Consider the following 26,437-nt stretch of genomic DNA (forward strand, 5'->3'; position numbering starts at 1 on the left):
TGGCCAAGCATGGCCCCAGGTTGATGACGTCACCCCAGGTTACCGGGTCATGCACATGCGTTGTGGAGGAATTGGAGAGGCTTGTGGCCATCGTATGCAGCGAGGTGAGAGAAAACCTGGACTGAGCAGATCTTGAACATCGGACATCGTCATAATGGGGAAGAAACAGAAGAGTAAGACCGACGAGAGGTGAGAGCCTGCAGACGTACACTGAGGGCCTGTCCTTATCCTGGGATTTGTCTTTGAGGGCAAGGCAGAGGCCTAAGAGCTGCGTCCGCCAGCTGTTCATTCCCTGCCAGAGAGACCCACCATGGTCCTTGCACTGCTCAGAGGAGATCCCTGTGTCCCCTCTGTATGGATTGGGGCAGAGACACCCATCACTAGATGTTTATATCCTGAGAGAGATTCCCTGCACTACACAGAGGAGATCCCTGTGTCCCCTCTGTATGGATTGGGGCAGAGACACCCATCACTAGATGTTTATATCCTGAGAGAGATTCCCTGCACTACACAGAGGAGATCCCTGTGTCCCCTCTGTATGGGATGTGGACAGGGGGCTGAGACACCCATCATCAGATACTGATATCCTGAGAGGGGTCCCCTGCACTACCCAGAGGAGATCCCTGTGTCCCCTCTGTATGGTATGTGGACAGAGACACCCATCACTAGATGTTTATATCCTGAGGGAGGTCCCCTCCACTACCTAGAGGAGATCCCAGTGTCCCCTCTGTATGGGATGTGGACAGGGGGCTGAGGCACCCATCATCAGATACTGATATCCTGAGAGAGGTCCCCTGCACTACTCAGAGGAGATCCCTGTGTCCCCTCTGTATGGAATGGAGGCAGGGGGCTGAGACCCACATTACTAGATGTTCATATGCTAAAAGAGGTCCCCTGCACTACCCAGAGGAGGTCCCTGTGTCCTCTCTATATGGAATGGGGGCAGGGGGCTGGGACCTGCATTACTAGATGTTCATATTCTGAGAGAGGTCCCCTGTACTACCCAGACAAGATCCCTGTGTCCACTCTATGGAATGGGGCAGGCACTACCCAGACAAGATCCCTGTGTCCCCTCTTTATGTAATGGGGGCAGGAGGCTGAGACACCCATCACTAGATGTTCATATCCTGAGAGAGGTCCCCCTGCACTACTCAGAGGAGATCCCCGTGTCCACTCTATGGAATGGGGCAGGCACTACCCAGAGGAGATCCCTGGGTCCCTTCTGTATAGACTGGGGGCTGAGACATCCTTCACTACATTTTCATATGTTCAGAGCGATCTCCTGCATTACCCAGAGGAGATCCCTGTGTGCCCTCTGTATAGAGAGTGGGGAAGGGGGCTGGAACACCCATCACTAGATGTTTGTATCCTGAGAGAGGTTCCCTGCACTACTCAATGGAGATCCCTGTGTCCCCTCTGTGTGGAATAAGAACATGGGGGCTGAGACACCCATCGGCAGTTCTCCAAACTCTGAAGGAGACAACCATGTTCCCTGCACTGCTCAAAGGAGGTTCCTGTGTCACCTCTGTATGTAATTGGGAATATGGTAAGACACCTACCACAGCTATTTATTCCCTGTGATCAGGGCACTCCAATCCTTTCCACTGCCAATCTCTATACTACCTTTGTTTGTAATGGGGCATGGAAGTCAGACAGCTATCACCATCTCTTAATACTTTGAGAGATACTGCCTTGAAGAGATCTGTATGCCATCTCCTGTATGTAAGTAGGGCATATTACCAGTGGTCCATATTATAAGAGAGACCTCCTGGTTCCCAGCACTTCCCAGATGAGATCACCTCTTAATGTAGGGGCCCAAGACAAGCTTCACCAACTTGATGTATTCTGAGAGATATCCTGAATTCCCCCCTCTCACTGCCTAGAGAAGATTCCTGTGTCACTTCTGTATGTAAGAGGGTCAAGGCCTAAGTCAGGGCTTGACAAATCTCAGGCGCCAGGTCACCATAGTGACTAAAAATTGCCTTTGTGGCGTCTGGTTTTTAGTCAGCCCATTCACTGTTGGCACCAGGCATGAACAATTCCTATTTCCTAGGGCCTTCTTTAACACAGGGGAAAGCTGACCTGTGCCCAGTCAGTGTGGGGCCCATAGCAGCGCTGCCCCTTTAGCCCACGCTGCCTGCAAATTGGGGTCCCATCCTGGTGCGTCAGCGACCAGGACCGGGTATGCGGAAGACAGACAGCAGTGCTGTGTTGTACCTGTATACCCCAGCCAGCTTGGCTGGGACGGGGCCAGGAGCTCCACTGATGCTCTGATCCATGCAGCCTGTATGCTCCGGACTCAGGAGGCGGCAAGGTAGAAGGTGGCAGCTGACAGCACAGAGTGCCCAGCTGGTCAGGAGCCCTAAACCAGGTAGGGGACAGCCCTTCTCCTTGGAACTTACTGCACTTTGCTTTGTATTTTTCAACGCTAAGAATATCCTACATATGAATAATTATCAAATTGCATTAAATTAAACCCACTTGGAGTTGTATAAGAACAAACCGCTTTTATTGATTACCTTGACTTTCGGTACATGCTTCCTATTGGCTGTCCTGCTATAGAACTGTATAATCTGTGTCAGTTTTTACAGATGGCATGGCTCCTTATCTCAATGGTTAAGCTGGCCATTGTAAGTTGTTGCTATCTTCCCTGTGCATTGCATATGAGCTGGACATTGGCTTTGGTTTTTGTTTTGTCACAGTATGCAGTGCAAGCAGAAAGTTCCCTAGCCTGCCAGGCAGCAATATTTGTTTTTTTGTGGACAGAGTTTATTATAGTGGTGCTTGTTACTTACACTAGTTGTAGAACAGAATAATGTAATTTGGCTTTCTGCAAAAGGTAAAAAAATATATATTTCAACACTGCCAAAGGATTTTACATTATGTGCATTCTGTTTTGTCCGTTCCCAGCTCTGCCATCTTTTAGAATCGGCTCCTAAATTTCTAACTGAGGTAGTGATGTTTATGTATTGCCCAGTAAGCAGTCTGGAGACAGATTTGATGTACATAAAGCCGTATTGCTTTGCCAGAGAATTAGTGCGTTGCTTGCCTGGCTGTGTAGTTGACTGGTGGGCATAAATCACAAGATTGGCTGTTCAGAATTAACACCTTTTAAGGCAGTTAAAATAGTTAACATTGGACATTTTCACTTAGGAGTATAATCAAATTTGGCCCAATTAGCCATTTTCCCTGCCAGGTGTTATGTGACTCGTTAGTGTTACAAGGTCTCAGGAGTGTTAAATTTGGTGTTATCGCTCTCACTCTCTCATACTGGTCACTGGAAGTTCAACGTAGCACCTCATGGCAAAGAACTCTCTGAGGATCTGAATTTTTTTTTTTTGCTCTACATAAAGATGGCCTAGGCTATAAGAAGATTGACAAGACACTGAAACTGAGCTGCAGCACGGGGGTCAAGATCATACAGCAGTTTAACAGGACAGGTTCCACTCAGAACAGGCCTCGCCATAGTTGACCAAAGACATTGAGTGCACATGCTCAGCCTCATATCCAGAGATTGTCTTTGGGAAATAGATGTATGAGTGCTGACAGCATTGCTGCACAGGTTGAAGGGGTGGGGGGTCAGCCTGTCAGTGCTCAGACTATACGCCGCACACTGCATCAAATTGGTCTGCATGGCTGTCGTCCCAGAAGGAAGCCTCTTCTAAATATGATGCACAAGAAAGCCTGCAAACCATTTACTAAAGAAAAGCGGACATGGATTACTGGAACCATGTCCTGTGGTCTGATGAGACCAAGATACACTTATTTGGTTCAGATGGTGTCAAGCGTGTGTGGCAGCAACCAGGTGAGGAGTACAAAGACAACTGTGTCTTGCCTACAGTCAAGCATGGTGGTGGGAGTGTCATGGTCTGGGGCTGCATGAGTGATGCCGGCACTGGGAAGCTACAGATCATTGAGGGAACCATGAATGCCAACATGTACTGTGACATACTGAAACAGAGCATGATCCCCCTCCTCCCTTCAGAGATTGGGCCGCAGGGCAGTATTCCAACATAACGACCACAAACGCACCTCCAAGATGACCACTGCCTGGCTAAAAAAGCTGAGGGTGAGGCTCGGTTCACACTGGATGCCGATGCTGCTCCCAGCAGGGATCCTGTGCACCCTGGTACACTGTTTTTCAGGTCCGATTGCAGCCCGAATTTCGGGCTGAAATGGACCAAAAAGACGCACAGGAATCCTGCATAATTGTATGAACACGACCTTAAGGTGATGGACTGGCCAAGAATGTCTCCAGACCTAAACCCTATTGAGCATCTGTGGGGCATCCTCAAATGGAAGGTGGAGGAGAACAAGGTCTCTAACATCCACCAGCTCTGTGATGTCATCATGGAGAAGTGGAAGAGGACTCCAGTGGCAACCTGTTTAGCTCTGGGGAACACTATGCCCAAGAGCATGGGTGCTCAACCTGTGGCTCTCCAGCTGTTGCGGAACTACAATTCCCATGAGGCATTGCAAGCCGCTGACAGGTACAAGCATGTCTCCCAAAGGCTGAGGCATTATGGGAATTGTAGTTTTGCAACAGCTGGAGAGCCACAGGTTGATCACCCATGCCCAAGAGGGTTAAGGCAGTGCTGGAAAATAATGGTGGCCACACAAAATAGGGACACTTTGTGCCCAATTTGGACATTTTCGCTTAGGGGTGTACTCACTTTTGATGCCAAAGGTTTAGACATTAACCACTTTCCGCCCGCCTTATGCAAAAAGACGTCAGCAAAGTGGTTTCAATATCCTGAGTGGACGTCACATGACGTCCTCAGGATATTGAGCCGCTGCGTGCACCCCGCAACACCGATCTAGGTAAAGAGTCTCCGACGGAGACTCTTTACCACGTGATCAGCCGTGTCCAATCACGGCTGATCATGATGTAAACAGGAAAAGCCGGTAATCGGCTTTTCCTCACTCGCGTCTGTCAGACGCGAGTAGAGGAGAGCCGATCGGCTGCTCCTCTGACGGGGTTTGTGCTGATCGATTATCAGCACAGCCCCCCCGAGGATGCCCACACTGGACCACCAAGGATGCCACTAGACCACCAGGGATGCCCACCACAGGTATGCCATCCTAAACCACCAGGGATGACAATCACAAATAATGGATGCCAATCAGTGCCCACAATGGGAATCACTGGCAGGCATTATTGTTTGGCACTGATTGGCATCCATTAGTACAACACATCTATTAGTACGTTAGTGCCACCTATCCGTGCCGCCTATTAGTGCCCATCAGTGCCACCTCATCAGTGCCCGTCAGTGCAGTACCATCAGTGCCCATCTGTGAAGGAGAACATGTTCAGTCATTTTTTTTGCAGAAAATAAAAATCCCAGAGGTGATTAAATACCACCAAAAGAAAGCTCTATTTGTGGGAACAAAATTATAAAAATTTAGTTTGGGTACAGTTTAGCATGACCGCGCAATTGTCATTCAAAGTGCAACAGCGCTGAAAGCTGACAATTGGTCTGGGCAGGAAGGTGTATAAGTGCCCTGTATGGAAGTGGTTAAAAAGGAAGTAAAGACTTGGTTAAAAGTAAAAAAATACTCCCTGCAAGACACAGGCATAATGAGCTAGTATGCATAGCATACTAGCTCATTATGAAGTACTTACCCGAGGTCGAAGCCCCCGCATCCGTCCTCGTTTGTCTCCTCCATCTCTCCCAGAGTGACTTCCAGGTATCGCGGCTCCGGTACTGTTACTGGCCGAAGCTGTGATGACATCACTTTTGAGCATGCCACAAACAGTATGATCCCATTCACTAATGGCATGCTCAGTGCACCTGCGCCGTTGTCTACGGCACGCATGCGCCGTAGACATCGGTTCTGTCTTTTTTACAAATATCTCCTAAGCCAGGCCTCGACAAAATCCGGGCGCCAGGTCGCAATTGCGACAAATTGTGACCTGGCGCTTGGGGAAGCTTAGGGCTGCAGAAGGACGTGAGGGCGGGGCTTTGCGACCTTCACAGAAGGAAGCTGAGGCCACAGAAGAAAGCAGGCCGCAAAGCCGCGGCCTCAATTACCGGCGGGCACGGGCCCATCGCGATCGCGCCCCGCGCCAGCCGGTAATTGAAGCCGCATCTTTGCGGCCTTCACAGAAGGAAGCTGAGGCCACAGAAGGAAGCAGAAGGCCGCAAAGCCAAGGCCTCAATTACCAGCCGGCAATTGAGGCCACGGCTTTGCAGCCTTCACAGAAGGAAGCTGAGGCCTGCAGAAGGAATCTAGGAGTGGCCATCTTGTGGTGGCCGTTGGCATTACAGGTTACATTACAAGTAGCAAAAAACAGCAGTTCTAATGTGTTTTTTTCACTACCATCTCCTTCCCTCTAATTAGAACCCCCAAACATTATATATATTTTATTCTAACACCCTAGAGAATAAAATGGCGGTTGTTGCAATACTTTCTGTCACACTGTATATGCGCAGCGGTCTTACAAGCGCACCTCTTTTGGGAAAAAAATCTTTTTTAAGTAAAAAATAAGACAACAGTAAAGTTAGCCCAATTTTTTTTTTTATATTGTGAAAGATAATGTTACACCGAGTAAATTGATGCCCAACGTCACACTTTAAAATTGCGTCTGCTTGTGGAATGGCGACAAACTTTTACCCTTTAAAATCTCCATAGGCGACGTTTAAAAAATTCTACAGGTTGCATGTTTTGAGTTACAGATGAGGTCTAGGTCTAGAATGATTGCTCTCGCTCTACCAATCGCGGCGATACCTCACTTGTGTGGTTTGAATACCGTTTACATATGCGGGCGCTACTCACGTATGCACTCTCTTCTGAGCGCAAGCTTGGCGGGACAGGGTGTGTTTTTTGGCTCCTAACTTTTTTTTTTTAGCTGGCTCCTAGATTCCAAGCAAATTTGTCAAACCCTGTCCTAAACCGTGTAGGTATACAGAACAGAAAAGTCAGAAGTATATATCTGCATACCTAATCCAGATCAGTAATTCAAACTATTGAAGCAAGGGGGCAGCATGATAGCGACACAACTAACATTTCCACAAGGAGAAGTCAGCAATGGCAGTCTGTGTTTCTGGCATGACAGGTTTCTTCTAAGATTTCTAGTAATTACAATCAGGAACCACCCAAACAAATCCTGAGATTTAAATTACACGTTATAAAATAAATATGTACTCTGCTGTTACTGACCTCATTGTAAACATGCTGTTTGCCTGGCTGCCATGCTGATGCTTTTACCTCAATGCTTTTTGAATCACTAGGCCAAAACAAGGGAAGAGATAAGAAATTCTGACTTTAAAGGGGTTGTAAACCCTCACGGTTTTTCATCTTAAAGCAGAGTTCCACCGAAAAAAATTAAATAAATTAAAGTCAGCAGCTACAAATACTGCAGCTGCTGACTTATAATATATGGACACTTACCTGTCCTGGGCGCCCTTGATGTTCAGCGCCCAAAGCCGATCTTGCTCTCGGGTGGAGGCGCCGCCATCTTCGATAAGGGAATCGAATAGGGAAGCCTTGCGGCTTCACTTCCTGGTTCCCTACTGCGCGTGCGCGAGTTGCGCTGCACGATCCCACTGGTCCCTGCTGTCTTCTGAGACCCGTGTGTCTCCCAGAAGACAGCACGGGGGGTGGAACGGAGGAGGTGCCGAAGTGGGAGAAAAAGCCTGCATTACACAGGTATCTGCTCCCTCTTCCCCCCAAAAGGTGCCACATGTGACACGGGGGGGGGGGGGGGGCAGCAACCTGAAAAGCAGAAGTTCAGTTTTTGGGTGGAACTCTGCTTTAATGCATTCTATGCATTAAGGTGAAAAACCATTTGTGCTGCAGCAGCCGCTGTCTCTGGTCCTCATTGGATAGATTGATAGCAGCAGGAGCCACTGGCTCCTGCTGCTGTCAATCAAATCCAGTGGGGCGGGGCCGAGTCATGCTGTCTGTGTCAACGAACGCAGCAGCAGCAGCAGCAGCACTCGGGGGCACGTCCGCAAGAGTGCCCCTATGGAAGAGCCAGGAGCGCCGCAGGGGGACCCAAGAAAAGGAGGCTTGGGGCCACTCTGTGCAAAACCCTTGCACAGAGGAAGCAATTACAACATGTTTGTTATTTAAATAACAAAGCTTTACAATGACTTTTTAAGCCCCTTTTACACTGATGCACTTTTGATACGTTCTTATTGACATACAACGAAAATGAACAGCAAAAGTGCACTAGTGTGAGTAACTTGTCTCTTGCTCTTATTCTGTGACTCTGTGTACTCCCCTCTGAAATACTGTTGTTGGACAAAGGTGGTCATATCGCATTTAAAGTTAGAGGTGCACCGTATGAAAGTTTTGGTATCAAAACGGAAAATTCAGGATGCACATGGCCGAAAATTACAGTTAAAAAAAAAATATTATAATTGTATTATATTTAACTTTTTAATTAATATCATGAATTTAAATGGAATATGAATTTATTGGCACCTTTAGCGCAAGAAAAATGCATTCCTTTAAATTCCATGCATGTCTTCATACTGGCTTGCTGCACTTCCGTTGTGGTGTTAAAAATCCTGCTTGCTGCATTTTTGGTCAGTTAAAAATGCCGCACCATAAATGCACCTGTTACATTTTTGATGTGATTTTATGCGTTTCACATGACCTATGAAAAGCACACCTTAAGTGCAGTAAAATTGTGGCAAACTCGTGTGCGCTTTCGACGCCTCGTTCAGTAAAATGCAGTAAAAAAATTTTGACACGTGTTTTTTTTCACTGCATCTCTAATTTAATTTAAAGTGGTTGTAACCCTTTCTGTCAACAGACAAAATCAAGCTTAAAAGGCAGTGATCTTTGTTTTATTTTTTTATTTGCCTTTTCACTTTATTTTGGTTCCGAACTGCAGGTTCGCTCTCAAATGCAGAGAGATGCACGGACCACCTGCCGAGAGAGTGTTCGCTATTGAGACATTTACGTCAGAGCCAGAAATGACGTTGCCGCTGAGCTTCTGTGCTTACTTGCCAAGGGAACACAATCGAACCCGGCAGCAAGTGTTTTGCACATAGCTGCCTGAACCCCCTCTTCTCGGGGGCCCCCCTCACCAGCACTGTTGGCTGCTCCTCTATTCTGTTCGTCCACCATAGGAATCCACTTCAGGCTTGTTTCCAAGCAGGCCTGTGTGCATCCATTGACACACAGAGCACGGTCCCTCCCCGCATGATGTTTGGACAGCACCAGGAGACAATTGCTCCCGCTGCTGCCTCTGTCCTGTGAATGCAGAGAGAGCCGCTAGAGACTGACACAGCCCTAAATCGAGTGAGCAGGGGTAGTACGTTGTTGTTTCACGAACCTTTTCCTTTGATTTCCCTTCTAAATGTTTTTTTTTTCTTTGTCTGAATTTCTCACTTCCTGTTGCTCCTCAGTAAACTTTCCCCCATCATCTAAACCATTCTGGCTGGGGGTTAGTCAGCGTGCTCGCCCCCTCCCTTGGGACTACATCCCTGCGGGGAGACACTGTGAACTTTTTGCAGTTGCCTCTAGTTTTTTTTTTTTTTTTCCCTTGCTCGAAATTCCCCTACATGTTAGCCTGTGTGTCTATGCGCACACACAGACTTTTAGCAGAGAGGCAGGTAAAAAAAAAACTCATTGCATCCAGGAGCAGAGTTTTGGCAGAAAAAATGATTGACGCTGCTAAAAGCTAGTCACGCTTAGTGCTTGAATGTTAATTTCAATGGACAGAATATATTATTATGGCCAAAGAAATGAATTTAAAGTGGTTGTAAATAAAGGATCATTTATTTTTTAAATGACAAACATATCATACTTGCCTCCACTGTGCAGTTCTTTTTGCACAGAGTGGCCCTAATCCTGCTCACCTGGGGTCCCACTACGGCTCTCGTGCCTCCTCCCCGCAATAGCTAAATCCCTCTGGGAAGCTCTCTTCCGAGGGGGTTACCTTGCGGGCATGCTCCTGTGTCATACACTCGGGATCCATAGCCACCGAGTGTATGACTTGGTTCCGCCCCCTGGCAGCCATGTCATTGGATTTGATTGACAGCAGCGGGAGCCAATAGCAGCGCTGCTATCAATCTATCCAATCAAAGCCGAGACTCCAAGGAGAAGAGGACGCAGTGGACGTGCAGAGCAGGTGAATTGGCTTGGTTAAGTAAAACGGGGGGCCCCGTGACAGCCAGATGTTTTTACCCCTTAATGCATAGGATGCATTATGGTGGAAAAAACACAAACCTTTACGACTCCTTTAATGTGCGAGCTCTTGTTACCTGTAAACGTGCCTAAAAGCTTTCGCCACTTTTCTAAGTGTCATTCTGCCAGGAAGAAAGGCTTCTAGGAGAGTTTGCAAAACATCCTGTGTGCATGAGGTCTTAAAGTTCCACTAAACAATATCCTTATTGTATAAAAATAATCCATACCCATACCCACTGCAGTTCTAAAGCAAATATATTTTTTTTTTTTTAACCTCAATGCATTCCATTGTTGTGCTTCTCCACCTCCCTAAATACTTATCTTTGTTCTCAATCAATCCAACACTGTACACCACTCCATCTCTTCTCTGACCTCTCCCTCTACTCACAGGGACAGAGGCAGCAGTGAGAGCCATTGGCTCCTGCTGTTGGCAGTCCTATGCTGTGAGGTGGGAGCAGGGGAAGGGCTGAGCCCCACTGTGTGACTATGGGCTCACTCAGCCCGACTCGGGATCCAGCCTATGCCTCTGACCCCATAGCAATCCAGCCTATGCCTCTGACCCCATAGCAAGTGGTTTGCTTTGGGGGCAGACAGCAGGGGGGGAACCACAAAAGAGAAGGTTCGGGGTCAATCTGCAATACCATTGCACAAAACAGGTAACTATAAGATGTTCATTTTAATTTAAAAAAAAAATGCCTTTAGAAACGCTTTAAGGGTCATTTTCAATCTTTTTTTTTTTTTGGGAGCTCCCAAACCTTTTCCTTTCACCTCCATCACTTCTATATGTTTGAAGCAAACCAGTGCATGTTAGTGATCCCATAGTCCAGTGATGGTGAACCTTGGCACCCCAGACGTTTTGGAACTACATTTCCCATGATGCTCAGCTACACTGCAGAGTGCATGAGCATCATGGGAAATGTAGTTCCAAAACGTCTGGGGTGTCAAGGTTCGCCATCTCAGGAGCAAATGGGAGAGGGTGTCTACATTCCTACATATAAGGAGACCATTGAGAACAAATGTAGCCACCCTGTAGTAGGAAGCCAGATCACAGAAGAAAAAAGAGGAAATCTGAGATTTAGAGAAAGCAGTAGAAAGTAATTATGTGAATGAGTTTAGTAGCACTTTAATCATGCTATTACTCAATTGGTTGTGTAAGATGTCTTGCCTCCTTACGCACAACCACCACCCAAAATCATTTCATCTTTGTTGTAGCTGTAATCATGTGTTGGCTCGGTATAAATCGCATGAACTCCAGCAGTGACATGTCACAAATTCTTATTGGTTTCCCCATAGTAGAGTACTAAAAGATCACTGGGAAACTGATGGTTTTGTGGGGAAGTGGAGACTGCTGAACAGAGATCTCACCATTTGTATGGTAGATGAATTGCATCATTCAGGGCTCCATTCTAGCAGTGCCCATCCAAGGCCTGCTCACATATAGCAAGTGAAAAGCCCTACATTCCCTTCCTTTTTGTGTGTTTTTGTTTTTTCTGCAGAGTATGCAGTGCGTGCGTAGTGATTTTGCTGAGGCTCATGTAATTATTGCACGGTTTTCTTAGCACTTATAATCCATTTTCTCATAGTGTGAAAACATTTCTCATCAGATATCCCTTTTATGTACCTCTCTGAAACATATAGGAATATGATAAATGCAGTACCTTCCTGTAATTCCAGAAAAACCCTGGAAGGACAATGTATACCGATCGGGGTGGATAAAAATCAATGATTTAAAAAATAAAATCTGATAAATAAATAAATACACACACACACACACACACACACACACACACACACACACACATAAATGTGTTTGAATAAAATGCTTTTGCAGTAAAAAATCTATCTAAAGATAGTTTTCTATTTAAGATACATTAATAATTTAGTTTATTCAGCCTGAAATGGAGCTTAGTTATGTAGCATGGGGCTGTATATTCTGCAATATTTTGAAATTTTTGGTAAACTTATGCAATGAATCCAAGCTGAGATCGCATGCACTGCATTGATGCATTTACACAATTTCACAGTAACCATGAGATAAAACAAAGTTCCGAAATATTCCTTTATCCCATTGTTTTGCAAATCTATGTACACTACAAACTGTATGATTGAATCAGTTCTGATATCGCTGTTTTACTAACCTGACAGCTTATTATTCTAAATAGGAAACCTTCATTTTGTTTGCAAATATTAAAGGATCAGCATTAATAAGTGCTTTCGTTTAAAGGGCACCTGTCATTTCAGATCCATCAGGGCGGCGCCCGTTAGCGGGCATCACTCAGCTGCTGCCGCCATGTACCTCACCTTGTGTCACTGCTGCATCACCAGCTGTCCCATTAAAGTGATTGGGACTGTTGGTGATTCAACAGCGGGTCAGAGGAGGAGCCACTGCAGGACAGAGATGACAGTTGCTCTATAAAAATTATGATTTAAATCAAATCCACCCTGATACCGATTGCTTATGTGTCTGCATCTATAGCAGTGATGGCAAACCTTGGCACCCCAGATGCTTTGAAACTACATTTCCCATGATACTCATGCATTCTGCAGTGTAGTTGAGCAACATGCGAAATGTTGTTCCAAAACATCTGGGGTGCCAGAGTTAGCCATCACCACTCACCTATAGACACAGACAACGTGGGTCAGCCCCAGCCCCACTCCCTCGTCACAGGATTTAACTGACTGCGGCAGTAGCCAATGGAGCAAAGCCTGTGAGAGCGGGGAGAAAAGGAGCGAGCCGCTTCAGGTGGGCTGATCGCTGGATCGAGATCAGGCTCAGGTGTGTGTGTATAATATATATATATATATATATATATATATATATATATATATATATATATATATATATACACACAAGGACGATAAATCTACTGAAACATTCATATACACAAGGGGGGCATGGAGAACAAATGTAGCCACTCTAGAACAGGAAGTTTGAAAATAGCACAAACAAGCTTACATTTGAGATATTAAACAAAAGCAGAAAATGATGGAAGGTAGGGTCTACATATATTCAGACATATTGTATTTTATAAAAGAAAAGTAAGTGTCACTTTAAGTAGAGTGGTTTAACCACTTAAGCCCCGGACCTTTAGGCAGCTAAATGCCCAGGCCAGGTTTTGCGATTCGGCATTGCGTCGCTTTAAAAGACAATTGCGCGGTCGTGCGATGTGGCTCCCAACCAAAATTATTATTTTTTTCCCCACTAATAGAGCTTTCTTTTGGTGGTATTTTATTTTTTGCGCTATAAACAAAAATAGAGCGACAGTTTTGAAAAAAATTCAATATTTTTTACTTTTTTTCTATAATAAATATCCCCCAAAAATATATAAAAAAACATTTTTTTCTCCTCAGTTTAGGCCGATACGTATTCTTCTACCTATTTTTGGTAAAAAAAAAAACGCAATAAGAGTTTATCGGTTGGTTTGCGCAAAATGTATAGCGTTTTCAAAATAGGGGCTAGTTTTATTGCATTTTTAAAAATTTTTTTTTTTTTTTACTACTAATGGCGGCGATCAGCGATTTTTTTTTTTTTTTTTTTGTGATTGCGACATTATGGCGGACATTTCGGACAATTTTGACACATTTTTGCATTTAAATTGCATTCTTTATTGTAAAAGTGACAGTTGCAGTTTGGGAGTTAACCACAGGGGGCGCTGAAGGGGTTATGTTTCACCTAGTGTGTGTTTACAACTGTAGGGGGGTGTGGCTGTAGGAGTGACGTCATCGATTGTGTCTCCCTATAAAGGGGATGACACGATCGGTGCAGCCGCCACAGGGAAGCCGTGTTTACACGTGGCTCTCCCCGTTCTTCAGTTCTGGGGACCGATCGCGGGACCCCGGCGGCGATCGGGTCACGTGGTCCCGAAGCTTCGGACCGGGTCGCGACCCACGGCTCGGTAGATGCAAAGGACGTACCGGTACGTCGATCTGCCCAGCCGTGACATTCTGCTGACGTATATCGTCGTGCGGCGGTCGTTAAGTGGTTAAGTAGAGTGGTTCAAAGCTGCGGCTCAACTGTCTACTTTTACCACTGGACCGCACGTGTGAACGAACCCAAGCTTGTAACTTTATCATGCGCAGAATTAAAAACCTGACTAGAAACCTTTCAGAAGTTTTATATCTTTCACACAAAGCTAAAAAGTGGACATTGCTTCCAATGTTTTTTCATGCTACCCATCTTGTTTAGTTATGCCACAAATGTAGGTGGAAAGGGCCCGCTGCAGTGGGGTTCTACTACTTTTTAAAATTCTTATAGCAAATATTTAATGATCTTGTAAGCAATAGATGAGGAACAGCTGGGAAATCTATGTAAGCTGACAGTATGGGAAGTTCCCTGTGGCTGACTCAATCACTTGCAACTTTCTAGAATACTATATAAACAGATCAGAGGGGCTGTACTTCCTTGTCGGAGGCTGATTAGCAGATCGGTGCAGGCACCAGCTCTAACACTGCAGAGGCTTTTACAGGTATTTCATCATTGCATGACCAGTATATTCACCTGATAATGATATGGGACCAGTTGTGCTTATCTGAATTGCTTTTTATATATGTATTGTTTTTATTATTCCTTGATCTATAGTTTTAGATACTTTTTTATATTCTGTTAATGTCTCTCTCTATGTAAAATTAAGTCTTTCTTTTCAGAATACTCCTTTAATTTAGCTATGAGGTATCATAAGATGACAAATTTCGTTTTTTGAAAATCTGAAAAGATGGTTGACTTGCTACTGAATGCATTAGATCTGCAATCTACATGTTCAGTTATTTCACAGTGAATTACGAACACGTGGAAGTACTGACTTGATGCAAAAGCTTGCTGAGTGAAACTTCACGTTTTTTATTTTTTTGTTTTTTAACTCTAATTTTGTTTTTCTTTAAAAGTGCAAAGGACGATGTTGACCTTGATGCTCTTGCTGCAGAGATAGAAGGAGCTGGATCTTCCAAGGACCAAAAAGCCAAAGGGAAAAAAAAGAAAGACAAGAAAAAGCAGGACTTTGAGTAAGTATCTCATTAACAGTAGTTTTATATCTGCAAATGCAGAAATATAAACAATGCCAATATAGTGTATCTAAAGCCCAAACTTTTTTTTGTTTTATATGTTGGAATGTATTTAAACCCAAAGGGTTTTTTTTTTGTCCCACTAAGAATATTTATCCTGTTTATTTTATCCTGGGAAAGATAATGGGTGATCACAAACAAACTTGAAGAAAGGTGAGGGAAATCTTCTAATGACTGTTTTTTAAAGGGGAGGTTCACCCTATAAAAAATTTCTAACACTACATCCAGCCCAGTTCTGCAAATAAAATTACACTGACCTTTTTTTTTTTTTCTGCCGTAAATAGCGTTTAGCCTTAGAATTCACCGCGGCTTCCAGGTAGGGAATCACGCGGGAGTGGGCGTTCCTATTGACATGCCAATTGATTGACATGCTAAACGACGGTTCGGCTCTATTCGGCGCCTGCGCACCGGCGCCGAATAGAGACGAGCCGACCCGAGCTTCTTTCGGGAAGTCGTGACGCGCTGTGTGCGCCGTCGTTTAGCATGTCAATCAATTGGCATGTCAATAGGAACGCCCACTCCCGCGGGATTCCCTACCCGGAAGCCGCGGTGAATTCTAAGGCTAAACGCTATCTACGGCAGAAAAAAAAAAAAGGTCAGTGTAATTTTATTTGCAGAACTGGGCTGGATGTAGTGTTAGAAATTTTTTATAGGGTGAACCTCCCCTTTAAAGCTAGCCAAACACTGACATTTGCCTGTGACCGGTCACAGGCAAATTACACTGACCTTTTTTTTTTTTCTGCCGTAGATAGCGTTTAGCCTTAGAATTCACCGCGGCTTCCGGGTAGGGAATCCCGCGGGAGTGGGCGTTCCTATTGACATGCCAATTGATTGACATGCTAAACGACGGCGCACACAGCGCGTCACGACTTCCCGAAAGAAGCTCGGGTCGGCTCGTCTCTATTCGGCGCCGGTGCGCAGGCGCCGAATAGAGCCGAACCGTCGTTTAGCATGTCAATCAATTGGCATGTCAATAGGAACGCCCACTCCCGCGGGATTCCCTACCCGGAAGCCGCGGTGAATTCTAAGGCTAAACGCTATCTACGGCAGAAAAAAAAAAAAGGTCAGTGTAATTTTATTTGCAGAACTGGGCTGGATGTAGTGTTAGAAATTTTTTATAGGGTGAACCTCCCCTTTAAAGCTAGCCAAACACTGACATTTGCCTGTGACCGGATGAATTTTGATAAGCGTGCGGGCATCCCAGGTTAACAGAAGTTGATCAAAGGATGGGGACATCTGTACTATTTTCCTATAATTTTATATATATAATATACATTTTTTTTTAGGAATTTACATAGTAGGTTGAGTAATTATAGCCTGCTCGGGGGCAATTTAGTACCCTCTGTGCACTCTGATGGGGCCTTTGTTTGGGCGTACTGTTGTACCAGGAGGGCTCTCTATAATGAGGAAAATAAATGGGGAGAGAGGTGCCAAGCCGCCAATAGTGTAGCAGGTTTTTATTAGTAGAAAAAGGTAAAATACAAAGCTTAGGCACGCACAGACATCGCTGGTATTAAGCATTGAAACAAGCTTCATGTAAAAGTCATCAGTTTAGAATCTAGCCTACATCAGAGCCACTGACAGGGGCACAGTGGAGTCGGGGAAGGATTCCAAGCAAGCAAGTCTCCTGCGATGGATTGCTTGCTTAGAACTGCTCCGCCAGAACCTGTGCTTCTTGGTGTAGCTGCATAGAAGTTTGTCTGTGCCCTCCTTTTCCAACCTCCTGCCCCCTGTCTTAGCAGTCAGCAGCAAAGAGTTAGACCGAACTTCTCGTACAGATCCTGTGCCTCTCTGTGCAGCCAAACACTCCAAAATATGCTGCAGTGGCCAGTATGGAAGATCGCAGAGGGATCTTTGTATTGGACTTAAACTGAGTGTAAATTCCAAGTCCTGGGATAGGATTAAAGCAGATAAAATATTAATTAGAGTGTTGGAAATTTAAAAAGTGATTCAAAAAACAGTTTAACACTTTTTTTTTTTTTTTTTTTGTAGTGAAGACGATATTTTGAAAGAGTTGGAAGAGCTGTCCATTGAAACTCAAGGAGGGAAAACCAATAAGGACTCTGCACCTAAGGTATGTTATCTGTACAACTATGCTGCATGCTACATATTTTTCTTTGTCATCTCAATACTTTTTTAAATCAAGGCGGTATTCCGGCCTCCCCCCTGCCATTGCCGGTAGGGGAACTCGGGAGTGAAGCCTTGCTGCTTCACGTCCGGGTCCCTGCTGCGCATGTGCGCTGCGCTCCTACTGGCCCGGCAGCATGGGAAGGAGGAGTAGGGGGCCGGACTTCTGACGTACCTGCGGCGAGGTCCGATGGAAGTGGGGACAGGGTATCTGTCAAAAACATGTACTCCCCCCCCCCCCCCTTCAACCCCTACTGCCCGAAAGGTGGGTATAAGCGTAAGTTACACTTCTTTTGGGTGGTAGAGTATCTGAAACTGTAGCATCTGAATGTATAGCAACATGCTTTGTGCTCCCAGTCAAGTGTTTTTCTCTTTCGTTCATTGACGGACACAGCCCCTTATTCTTTACCTTAGGGTTATATACCTTTCTATCAGGAGAGGACTAGGCAAAATCATGTAACACATGAAAAACAGCAAAGCGGTCCCACTGGTTATAACCCTTCACAATGCATCCAGCAGCTCAGTTTTGTCCAAGTCACAGTGTGCAGTGGCCGACAGCCACCCAGTACCGCTCACGTAATGGGTCTGTCCGGAGTGCATCCAGCACTCCCCGCAGGACGGGCAAGTATGGTTCCACCTGTTTTGGCAGGTTGGAACAGCTAGGCATTCCTGGGAGGTCGATTAGGGGGCCCCTCACTCTTTCTTCTTTCCCTCCTCCTCATGCAATGTGGTGGCTGGGCCTGCTGTGTACCTGATGGGGTTCCTCTGGGGGGGGCGTGTCCTGGCTGGGAGCTGCGCTGGATGCTTGGGTCCACTCTCCACAGGGGTGTGTGTGTGTGTGTGTGTGTGTGTTCCTGGTTGGGTAAAGGCCTTCGTACAGGGGTTTCAGCGTGTTCGCGGCCTGTTTTTAATTACCTCAGAACAACTGGCGGCCATTTTGGTGTAGCCCACGCGCTCTTTTACTACATCGGCTGGCGGCCATTTTCTTGTAGCCACGCTTTATTACTGAGGCACCCATTTTCTTGTAGCCCCAGCTTAGTTTTTGCCTCTAGCACTGGGTATGTTCCTTATGAACGGTGCGAACAGCTTAGAACACCTCAGCCTACAGGAGAGACGGCAGCGCTGCGCAGTACCTAGGTCGGGGTGGTGAGTCCTCTAGGGGGCCCCTCAGTCAGGGCAGCTAGGAGGGTGGACCTTTTTTTTTGTACCTTGCCTTTAGTCCCTAAAGGGTGTCAGGCGAGTGTGGGTCAGCATGGCATGAGTCAGGAACTGGTGCTTCTTCCCTAGACATCCCTGTGGTAGCAACCGGTGCCCCTGCACCTGCGGTGAATATGGATGCTTTGTCGGCGGTCCTGGAGTCCTTTGTTACCAGGGTAGAAGCGGTGTGCGGGCACAAGGGGGGTAAAAAACTCCCCCTCCCACCAACAACTTCCTGGGAAAGCTCTAATCCAAACTCGGACCTTGCTGTGGCACACGGCCCCTGTTCTGACGTGTCAGAGGATGCGGACCAGAACCATTCGAACAGTGAGGATGACTCTGTGTCTGGGTCAGCGCAAGAAAGGGCGCTTGTTGGAGCACTTATCAGTGCGGGGGCATCTACTGAGGTGTCAGTCCCTTTTGGGTCCCACAAGCCGGCCCGCATTGCTAAGGTGTTTTCCTACCTAACTTATTTTGATACATTTATAAACAAGGAATGGGAACGACCACAGCGGGCCTTTTTAGTCCCAAAATGCATGGCGGTTCGTTACCCCTTTTAAAGAGAGTTTCCTGAAAAAATTGACATCTCCCCTGACTGTGAACCCCCCTGGTCTCCAGGTTAAAAAAAGTAACCACGATTCCGGTAGAGGGGACCCCTGCTTTTAAGGACCTTGCAGACAGGAGGGCCGAGGCGGTAGACCGGTGTATGTTCACAGTAGTGGGGTCAGCATTGTGGCCAGTGTTGGCCATGGCTCTGGTGTCAGACACTTACTGAATGAGCAAAATTGTTGCACCACGAGTTGGTAGAGCAACAGGCTTCCCGGTCTGCTTGGAACTGGCCGGCCAGTTGGTGCATGGCCTTAAGTATGCCTGCGATGCGGCCTTAGATGCAGCTCCCTTTCTTTCCAGAGCCTCTGTATCAGCTGTGGTGCAACGTTGCCTGATTTGGCTAAAATGCTGGTCCGCAGACCAGATGTCCAAGAAGGCTCTGGCGGATTTGCCCTTCCAGGGAGGGAGGCTATTTGGAGCCTCGCTGGATGACATTATTAAAAATGTCACTGGGGGTAAGAGCACGCTGCTCCCACAGTCCAGAAAAGGTAAGGAGCCACGCTGTAGGCCAGGGCCCTCCTTTTCCGCTCGGAAATGTTTTGTTTTCGTCCGCCCGGGCCCGCAGATAAGCGTTCACAGGGTGCCAGCTGAGGGACAAAAGTGTACCTGGGTTCGCAAGCCAAACAAGCCTGCGAACAAATCTGTGACAGCATGAAGGTTTGCCCCCTCCCGACTCTGGGGTGGGGGGGTTGCCTTAGAGAGTTTGCAGCTCGGTGGGCTTCTCTCTTCTTTCTGACCGGTGGGTCTGCGAAGTGGTTTCATCAGGATACAAGATGGATTCTTTCCCTCAAACCTTCATCTTCTTCCGGCTCGTCGGGACGCCCTGTTTGGGGCAGTGCAGGACCAGCTGATGCGTGGGGTGATAGTACCTGTGCCACCGCCGGAAAGGTTTCAGGGATTCTACTCCAATCTGTTTGTCTGTCTGGGGTCTGTCCAATCCTGGATCTCAAGGCCCTGAACACCTTTGTAAAAATGGTTCAGGATGGAATTATTTCTCTCTATGGTCACTGCACTCCATCCGGGGGATTTTCTGGCGTCCTTGGAGACATACTTGCATGTAGCCATATGCGTCAGGCATCAGAGCCATATGCGTCAGGCATCACTACCAATTTGTAGCTCTCGCTTTTGGCCTGGCATTGGCACCAAGGGTTTTCACCAAGGTACTCTCCCAAAATCTAGCCTTGCTGAGGCAAAGAGGGATTGCAATCGTGGGCTATCTGGACGACCTCCTTCTGAGAGCAGCTTCCGTCTCAGAATTAGAGGAGGATGTGGCAATTGACAGTCAGGCTCTTCGGGAGTTTGGGTACTAAATCTCCAGAAGTCAGCATTGGTGCCGACTCAACGCTTGGAGTACTTGGGATTGATTCTGAACTCCTCAGCGGTGAAAGTTTTTCTCCCTTCGAAAAAAATTGCAGACTCTCCAGGCTGCAGTGAAGATCTTGGCATCCCGCAGGTGGTCACCGCTGCGTTTTTGCATGCGAGTCCTGGGTCTTATGGTGGCCTCCTTCGAGACGGTACCGTATGCTCAATTCCACACCTGAGTCTTGCAAAAGGAGATCCTGGCAAAATGGGACAAATCTTCATTGTCTCTGGATTGTCAAATCCGGGTGAGCCACCTACCCCGGGAATCCCTGATCTGATGGCGGAGGTTTCCGGCCCTGCAGGCCGGGAAGTCATTCCTTCCTCTTCACTGGACGGTGATCACGACGGATGCCAGCCTGACCGGTTGGGGGGGTGTTTGGGGCGTACAGTTGACACAGGGTCGCTGGACGCAGGAAGAATCCCGCCTGCCGATCAATGTGCTGGAACTTCGGGCGATTAGGCGGTGCCTCTCCACATGGTCACAGAGGCTGCAGGGACACTCAGTCAGGATCCAGTCGGACAACGCCATGGCGGTGGCGTATGTCAACCATCAAGGTATACATTCCGGGTGTAGAAAACTGGCAAGCGGACTACCTAAGTCGTCAGATGCTGGACCAAGGAGAATGGTCGCTGCGCCCGGATGTGTTTTGACTCCTCTTCCTGAGATGGGGCACGCCAGATGTGAATCTCCTGGCTTCTCGACTATTGGAAGGTATTGAGGTTTGTGGCCAAGTCCAAAGATCACTGGGCGGACGTGACAGACGCGTTGGTGACTCCGTGGGGGCAGTATCGGCTCATTTATGCTTTTTCCCCACAAAAACGTCTCCCTCGTCTGCTTCACAGAGTGGAGAACGAAGGGATTCTGGTGATTCTAATTGCCCCAGATTGGCCTTGGCATCCCTGGTACGCCGAATTAGTACGGCTGGTGGTGGATGTACCTTGGCGGCTGCAGGAGGAGCTTCTCTCGCAAGGTCCTATACTTTATCCTGCTTTACAGTCGATGGCTTTAACGGTGTGGCTGTTGAGAGCCAGGTGCTAAAGGACCTAGGTTTGTCGGACTCGGTTATCTCTACTATGCTGAGGGTGCGAAAGTAATCTACTCAGAGCATTTATCATCGTACATGGAAGGCCTACATCTCTGTGTGAGGAGATAGGGTGGCGTCCACGAGCATATTCGGTTTCCAGCATCCTGCTGTTTTTGCAGTGTGGAGTGGATCAAAAACTTGCCTTAAGCACCATTAGGGGACAGATATCAGCCTTGGCTGTTTTTCTTTCAACAACCCTTGGCGGCTCATTCACTGGTGAGTAAGGATGAGCTCCGGCGTGTTCGCATAGAACACGTGCAGAGCCCGCCAAAAAGTGTGCACGGCGCTGTGCTAATCACAGCCAGGGAGACATTGTCCTGATGCTCGGCTGCAGGGATCGTGAAATGTCTCCCTGGCTGTTATTAGCGCAGCGCCGTACACACTTCCTGGTGGGCTCTGCACGTGTTCTATGCGAACACGCCGGAGCTCATCCTTACTGGTGAGTACTTTTGTACAAGGGGTTCGACAGCTGGCCCCTCTGATTCGTCCACCGCTGCCTCCATGGTATTTGAATCTGGTGCTATCGGTACTTCAGAAACCACCGTTTGAAAACATTAGGGAGATTCCCCTGTTGACACTCTCTCAGAAAGTGGCTTTTCTGGTGGCTATTACCTCTTCCAGGAGGGTTTCTGAGTTGGCGGCCTTGACTTGCAAGTCTCCCTACTTGGTCCTCTACAAGGATAAGGCGGTGCTTTGCCCGCAACCTTCGTTTCTTCCTAAGGTTGTTTCGGCCTTTCATCTAAATGAGGACATTGTGCTTCCGTCTCTGTGTCCTCAGCCATCACATCCAAAAGGGGTTGCTTTGCATTCCTTGGATGTGGTCCGGGCTCTGAGGGTGTACCTCTCTGCTACGGCTCAGTTTTGGAGGTCACACTCGCTGTTTGTGTCGGTAGCCGGGTCCAAAGAAGGGCCTGGTGGTCTTGTCGGCCACCATTTCTCAGTGGATCAGAAAGATTGTGGTCCAGGCTTACGCCTTGAAAGGGCGGGCACCTCCCTTTCCCGTCACGGCACATTCGACCAGGACGTTTGGTGTCTCCTGGGCTTTCCGACATCAGGCGTCCGTTTCCCAGGTGTGTAAGGTGGCGACTTGGTCGTCCGTTCACACTTTCACCAAATTTTACAAGGTTGATGTGAGTGCGGATGCTTCCTTCGGCCGCAAGGTTTTGCAGGTGGCTGTTTAAGGTTGTAACTCCTCCTGTTGAGGAGCTATGGTTGTTTTGGGTGGAGGTTGTTTGCTTGCTGTTCCCACCCCTCGTTTTTTTGGCACAGCTTGAGGATGTCCCTAAGGTCAAGGGCTGTGTCCGTCAATGAACGAAAGAGAAAATAGGATTTTTGTACTTGCTGTAAAATCCTTTTCTCTGAAGTTCATTGACGGACACACCCCTCCTATTTATGTTTTTACTGCTTTTGACGAACTGAGCTGCTGGATGCAGTGTGAGGGGTTATAACCAGTGGGACCGCCCCCTGGGCAATACTGTTCAGCTTTGCTATTTTTCATGTGTTTCATGATTCTGCCTAGTCCTCTCCTGACAGGAAGGTATATAACCCTAAGGTCAAGAATAAGGGGCTGTGTCCATCAATGAGCTTCAGTGAAAAGGATTTTACTGTGAGTACAAAAATCCTATATATATTTTTTTTATTAAGCAGTAATTATATAACCCAACACTGGGGGGATTTGCGCTAAATGCATTTCCTTGAACCACCCATGTCCTTACTTGAGGTGGCCCTCCCGTCTATTTATATACCAAACTTTTTTTTTAAACCTGGTATGGTTGTTAAGAACCCAATGCCTGAATACCAGGCAGCCTGTTTTAATGTTACAAGCCAGTCATTTTGCCCATGTCTGCTCAGCTGAGTTCTCATTTGCAACCAAAAAAATTAAAGCCACCAGCTCTGGTATGGAGTTTCACTGGAAAGTGCACAGGCCATATACTTGGAATAGATGAGCATGATGCTGCATGGAAAGTGGAGAACCAGTTTTGTAACCATTTTTCAAAAATTTCATGAATAAGTTAATCTTTCGTTACATGTTAAACCTGTACTAGATCAGCAACCCCCGTTGTAATAGCAGGTGGGGGGCCTTCTCCCTGAACCCGCTGTCACAATTTAAAAAGAGCTCCTCTCCTCGGCTGCATCATTTATTCACAGAGTTTGTGAATGAGCGAACTGCAACTACTGTCAACCATTGTGGCTGACGCTAGTGGTAGTTCTCAGTGAACTATGAGGGCTCCGGTGAGCGCTCTAGTAGTTCGATTCCTCCCTCCATTTAGTAACTGCCTGCCCGTATGAGGTACTGGCAGGCGGCTACACTGACCGTTTGCAGGAGCGTGACACTACACCCACCAACTACTGATCGCAGGTACAATGCAGGCTCCTAATAAAAATAAAAAAAAATAATAAATGCAATTTTTTTTTTTTTTACCTGCAAGGTAAATTTATCCTTTAATGTGAATCTGATGCTAAAATCAAAATGCCCATAAACGGGTTTTTGGCAAAGAAGATAGTAATGCTTAATCACCCTTGCTTCTGAATCCTGCTGTAATGCAGAGAAATGGTCTGCTGAAGTTTGAGCACAAACCCAAACTTCCCAAGTGCTGATCCCCTGGTCCCATGCAGAACTTGGTTGTTCCTTCCACCAGTCCCTACACCACTACAGGACGCAGTAGTGGCATAGAGGTCTGAGGGGTGAATCGATTATTATAGTGGTGGAGGGCTGTTGGTTCTTGAAGGGACTTTGGGCAATTTATTTGCAATGCAAACTATAACCATTATTTATTTTTATCAACCGTTGCTTAAGTTATTTCTGACATGTGCAGCACTAAAATGTTGGTTCGTTTTTCTAGGAGGCAGAAACTGAAGATTTTGACGCTTTCCCTTCAAAGGATAAGAAAAAGAAATCAGGCCAGAAAGCTAAGCGAGCCAGTTTTGAGGACGACGATGATAATGAAAATAGTGATGATATGGAAAGCAAAAATACAAAGCCCAGAAAACCAGAAAAGAACATCAAAAATATCTCAGATAGTGATGATGATAACGATGATGAAAGCTTTAATAAGACATCTAAGAAAGGCAAAGGCAAAAACGAGACCACTAATAAAAAAGGGCGCATTGCAGAAGAAGCTATGGATCGTGGTAAGGAGAAAGCAGACATCCCTGGGGATAGTGATGAAGATTCAGATGAGTTCAGTCAGGGTAAGAAAGGCAAAAAGAAAGAACAGAAGCCCAAGCCTGCCCCTAAAGTAGAAAGCGAGGAGGAAGAGGGGGAGTTTAAAATGAAGACCGCAGCGCAAAAAAAGGCTGAAAAGAAGGAACGTGATCGTAAGAAAAAAGAGGAGGAAAAGGCCAAGCAGAGGAAACTAAAGGAGAAAGATGAAACTGAGGGTGTTAAGAAAGAACCTGTAAAGGCTGAGGTTCCTGACAAGCCTGATGATGTGGCGGCTCCCCAAAAGGACAAAAAAGCAGAAGACGCAGCAGCAGTGGCTGATGTGGACGAAGGTAAAGGTGGTTTGCATGCCCTGTGTTGGATATATTCTGCAACATATTGCAATGTTTTTTTCCATTCTGTTGGCTTCCAGTTGAGGTTAAGTACAAAACTAAGCAATGCATTTGTTTCTTTAGATGATGATGGTGATAAAAAGAAAAAGGACAAAAAGAAGAAAAAGGGTGAAAAGGAAGAAAAACCGAAAGATAAGAAAAAGAAGGGTCCTAGTTTGGCCGTTGTGAAGTCCATGCAGGAAGCTCTGGCTAAACTAAAAGAGGAGGAGGAGAGGCTTCAGAGGGAAGAGGAGGAGAGAATTCAAAGACTAGAAGAGCTGGAAGCCAAGCGTATCGAAGAGGTACTGGGAATGTAATTTCTGACGCATTGTATATAGCAGATTGGCTTATTTTGCTGCAGAAACTTTTATTACTAGGAAGAAAGGGGATGTTATTGTGGCTCCACTTCTGAGGATATTGCTAGCATTTTGCCAAGTGCTCAGATTTCAGAGCATTCACAACTCATTGGTCTTTGGTTTCTGTAAATACAAAGCCTATTGTGTGTGCTGGCAACCAATAGGGGGCAGAATAGAGTTTTTGGTGGGTTTTTTTTTTTTTTTTGTCTTCTTTTTCTCTTTTTTTTTTGCTTCATTTTTTTTTTTTTTTAGCTATATATTGCATACTTTTATGTCCTTTAAAATTTCTAGCCACATGTTCTATACTTTTTATGATGTGTAGTAAGTCTCCCATTATGCCTTTTTATATAGAGGGAAGGAACGAACGTGGGGGTAAAAAGTTCTGAATGAACTGGCAGCAGGGGGTGCTTTAGGTGTGCAGGAAACCACACCAAAACATCTCCCCTTCCCCACCCAAAACAGTAGCTTCCATATCCAACTAACACTATTTGCATGATCATCTGTAGCTGCCACCAGGTTGTTGTCACCACTCAGGTAGCAGAACTAAATAGTTGTAGTCAGGCCACAGATTTACCTCGCCCATGTCTGCCAACACTTTTTTTTATAGTTTCAGCCAGGACAGACTTGACAGCAGCTGTCAGTCCACCGTGGAGTGATATCTCTGCCCCCCATCCTGCCTGCAAAGTAGGATACCTCTCTGCCTTCTTCACTCCTCCATACTGTCTTTCCCCCTCACTTTTCTTGCTGAGCTAAAAAGTGTGTGTTTTTATTTATTCATTACTCTTACTGATTGATGTTGCTGGGGAATATCTATTGTTGTGGGTGAAGGAGTCTGTTGATGATGGCAGCTGGGGAAGGGGGTGTATGTTGCTGGCTGCACAGGCTCTATTGCTGTTGCTGAAGCTCTAGGGATCTATTGTTGATGGTGGGTTAAGTGTGGTAGATGTCTATTTTTACTGCTGGAGG

General features: G+C 46.4%; 1 protein-coding gene across 2 annotated transcripts in view; it reads left to right on the forward strand.

Moving 5' to 3' along the window:
• Positions 1 to 25: 25 nt before the first annotated feature.
• Positions 26 to 26,437, forward strand: part of EIF5B (eukaryotic translation initiation factor 5B) — a 69,672-nt gene continuing 43,260 nt past the window's right edge. Inside the window, exons 1-5 of one of the 2 annotated variants that reach the window (XM_040336361.1) lie at positions 26 to 189; positions 15,025 to 15,141; positions 17,194 to 17,275; positions 24,425 to 25,076; positions 25,200 to 25,417. In XM_040336361.1, coding sequence (XP_040192295.1) covers positions 155 to 189; positions 15,025 to 15,141; positions 17,194 to 17,275; positions 24,425 to 25,076; positions 25,200 to 25,417 — 1,104 coding nt within the window. In that variant the 5' untranslated portion in view covers positions 26 to 154. The remainder of the gene's footprint in view (positions 190 to 15,024; positions 15,142 to 17,193; positions 17,276 to 24,424; positions 25,077 to 25,199; positions 25,418 to 26,437) is intronic. The other variant, XM_040336362.1, reaches the window with a different exon arrangement.

The sequence above is a fragment of the Rana temporaria genome, chromosome 2, assembly GCF_905171775.1.
Source record: "Rana temporaria chromosome 2, aRanTem1.1, whole genome shotgun sequence".
In the NCBI taxonomy this organism is placed as follows: Eukaryota; Metazoa; Chordata; class Amphibia; order Anura; family Ranidae; genus Rana; species Rana temporaria.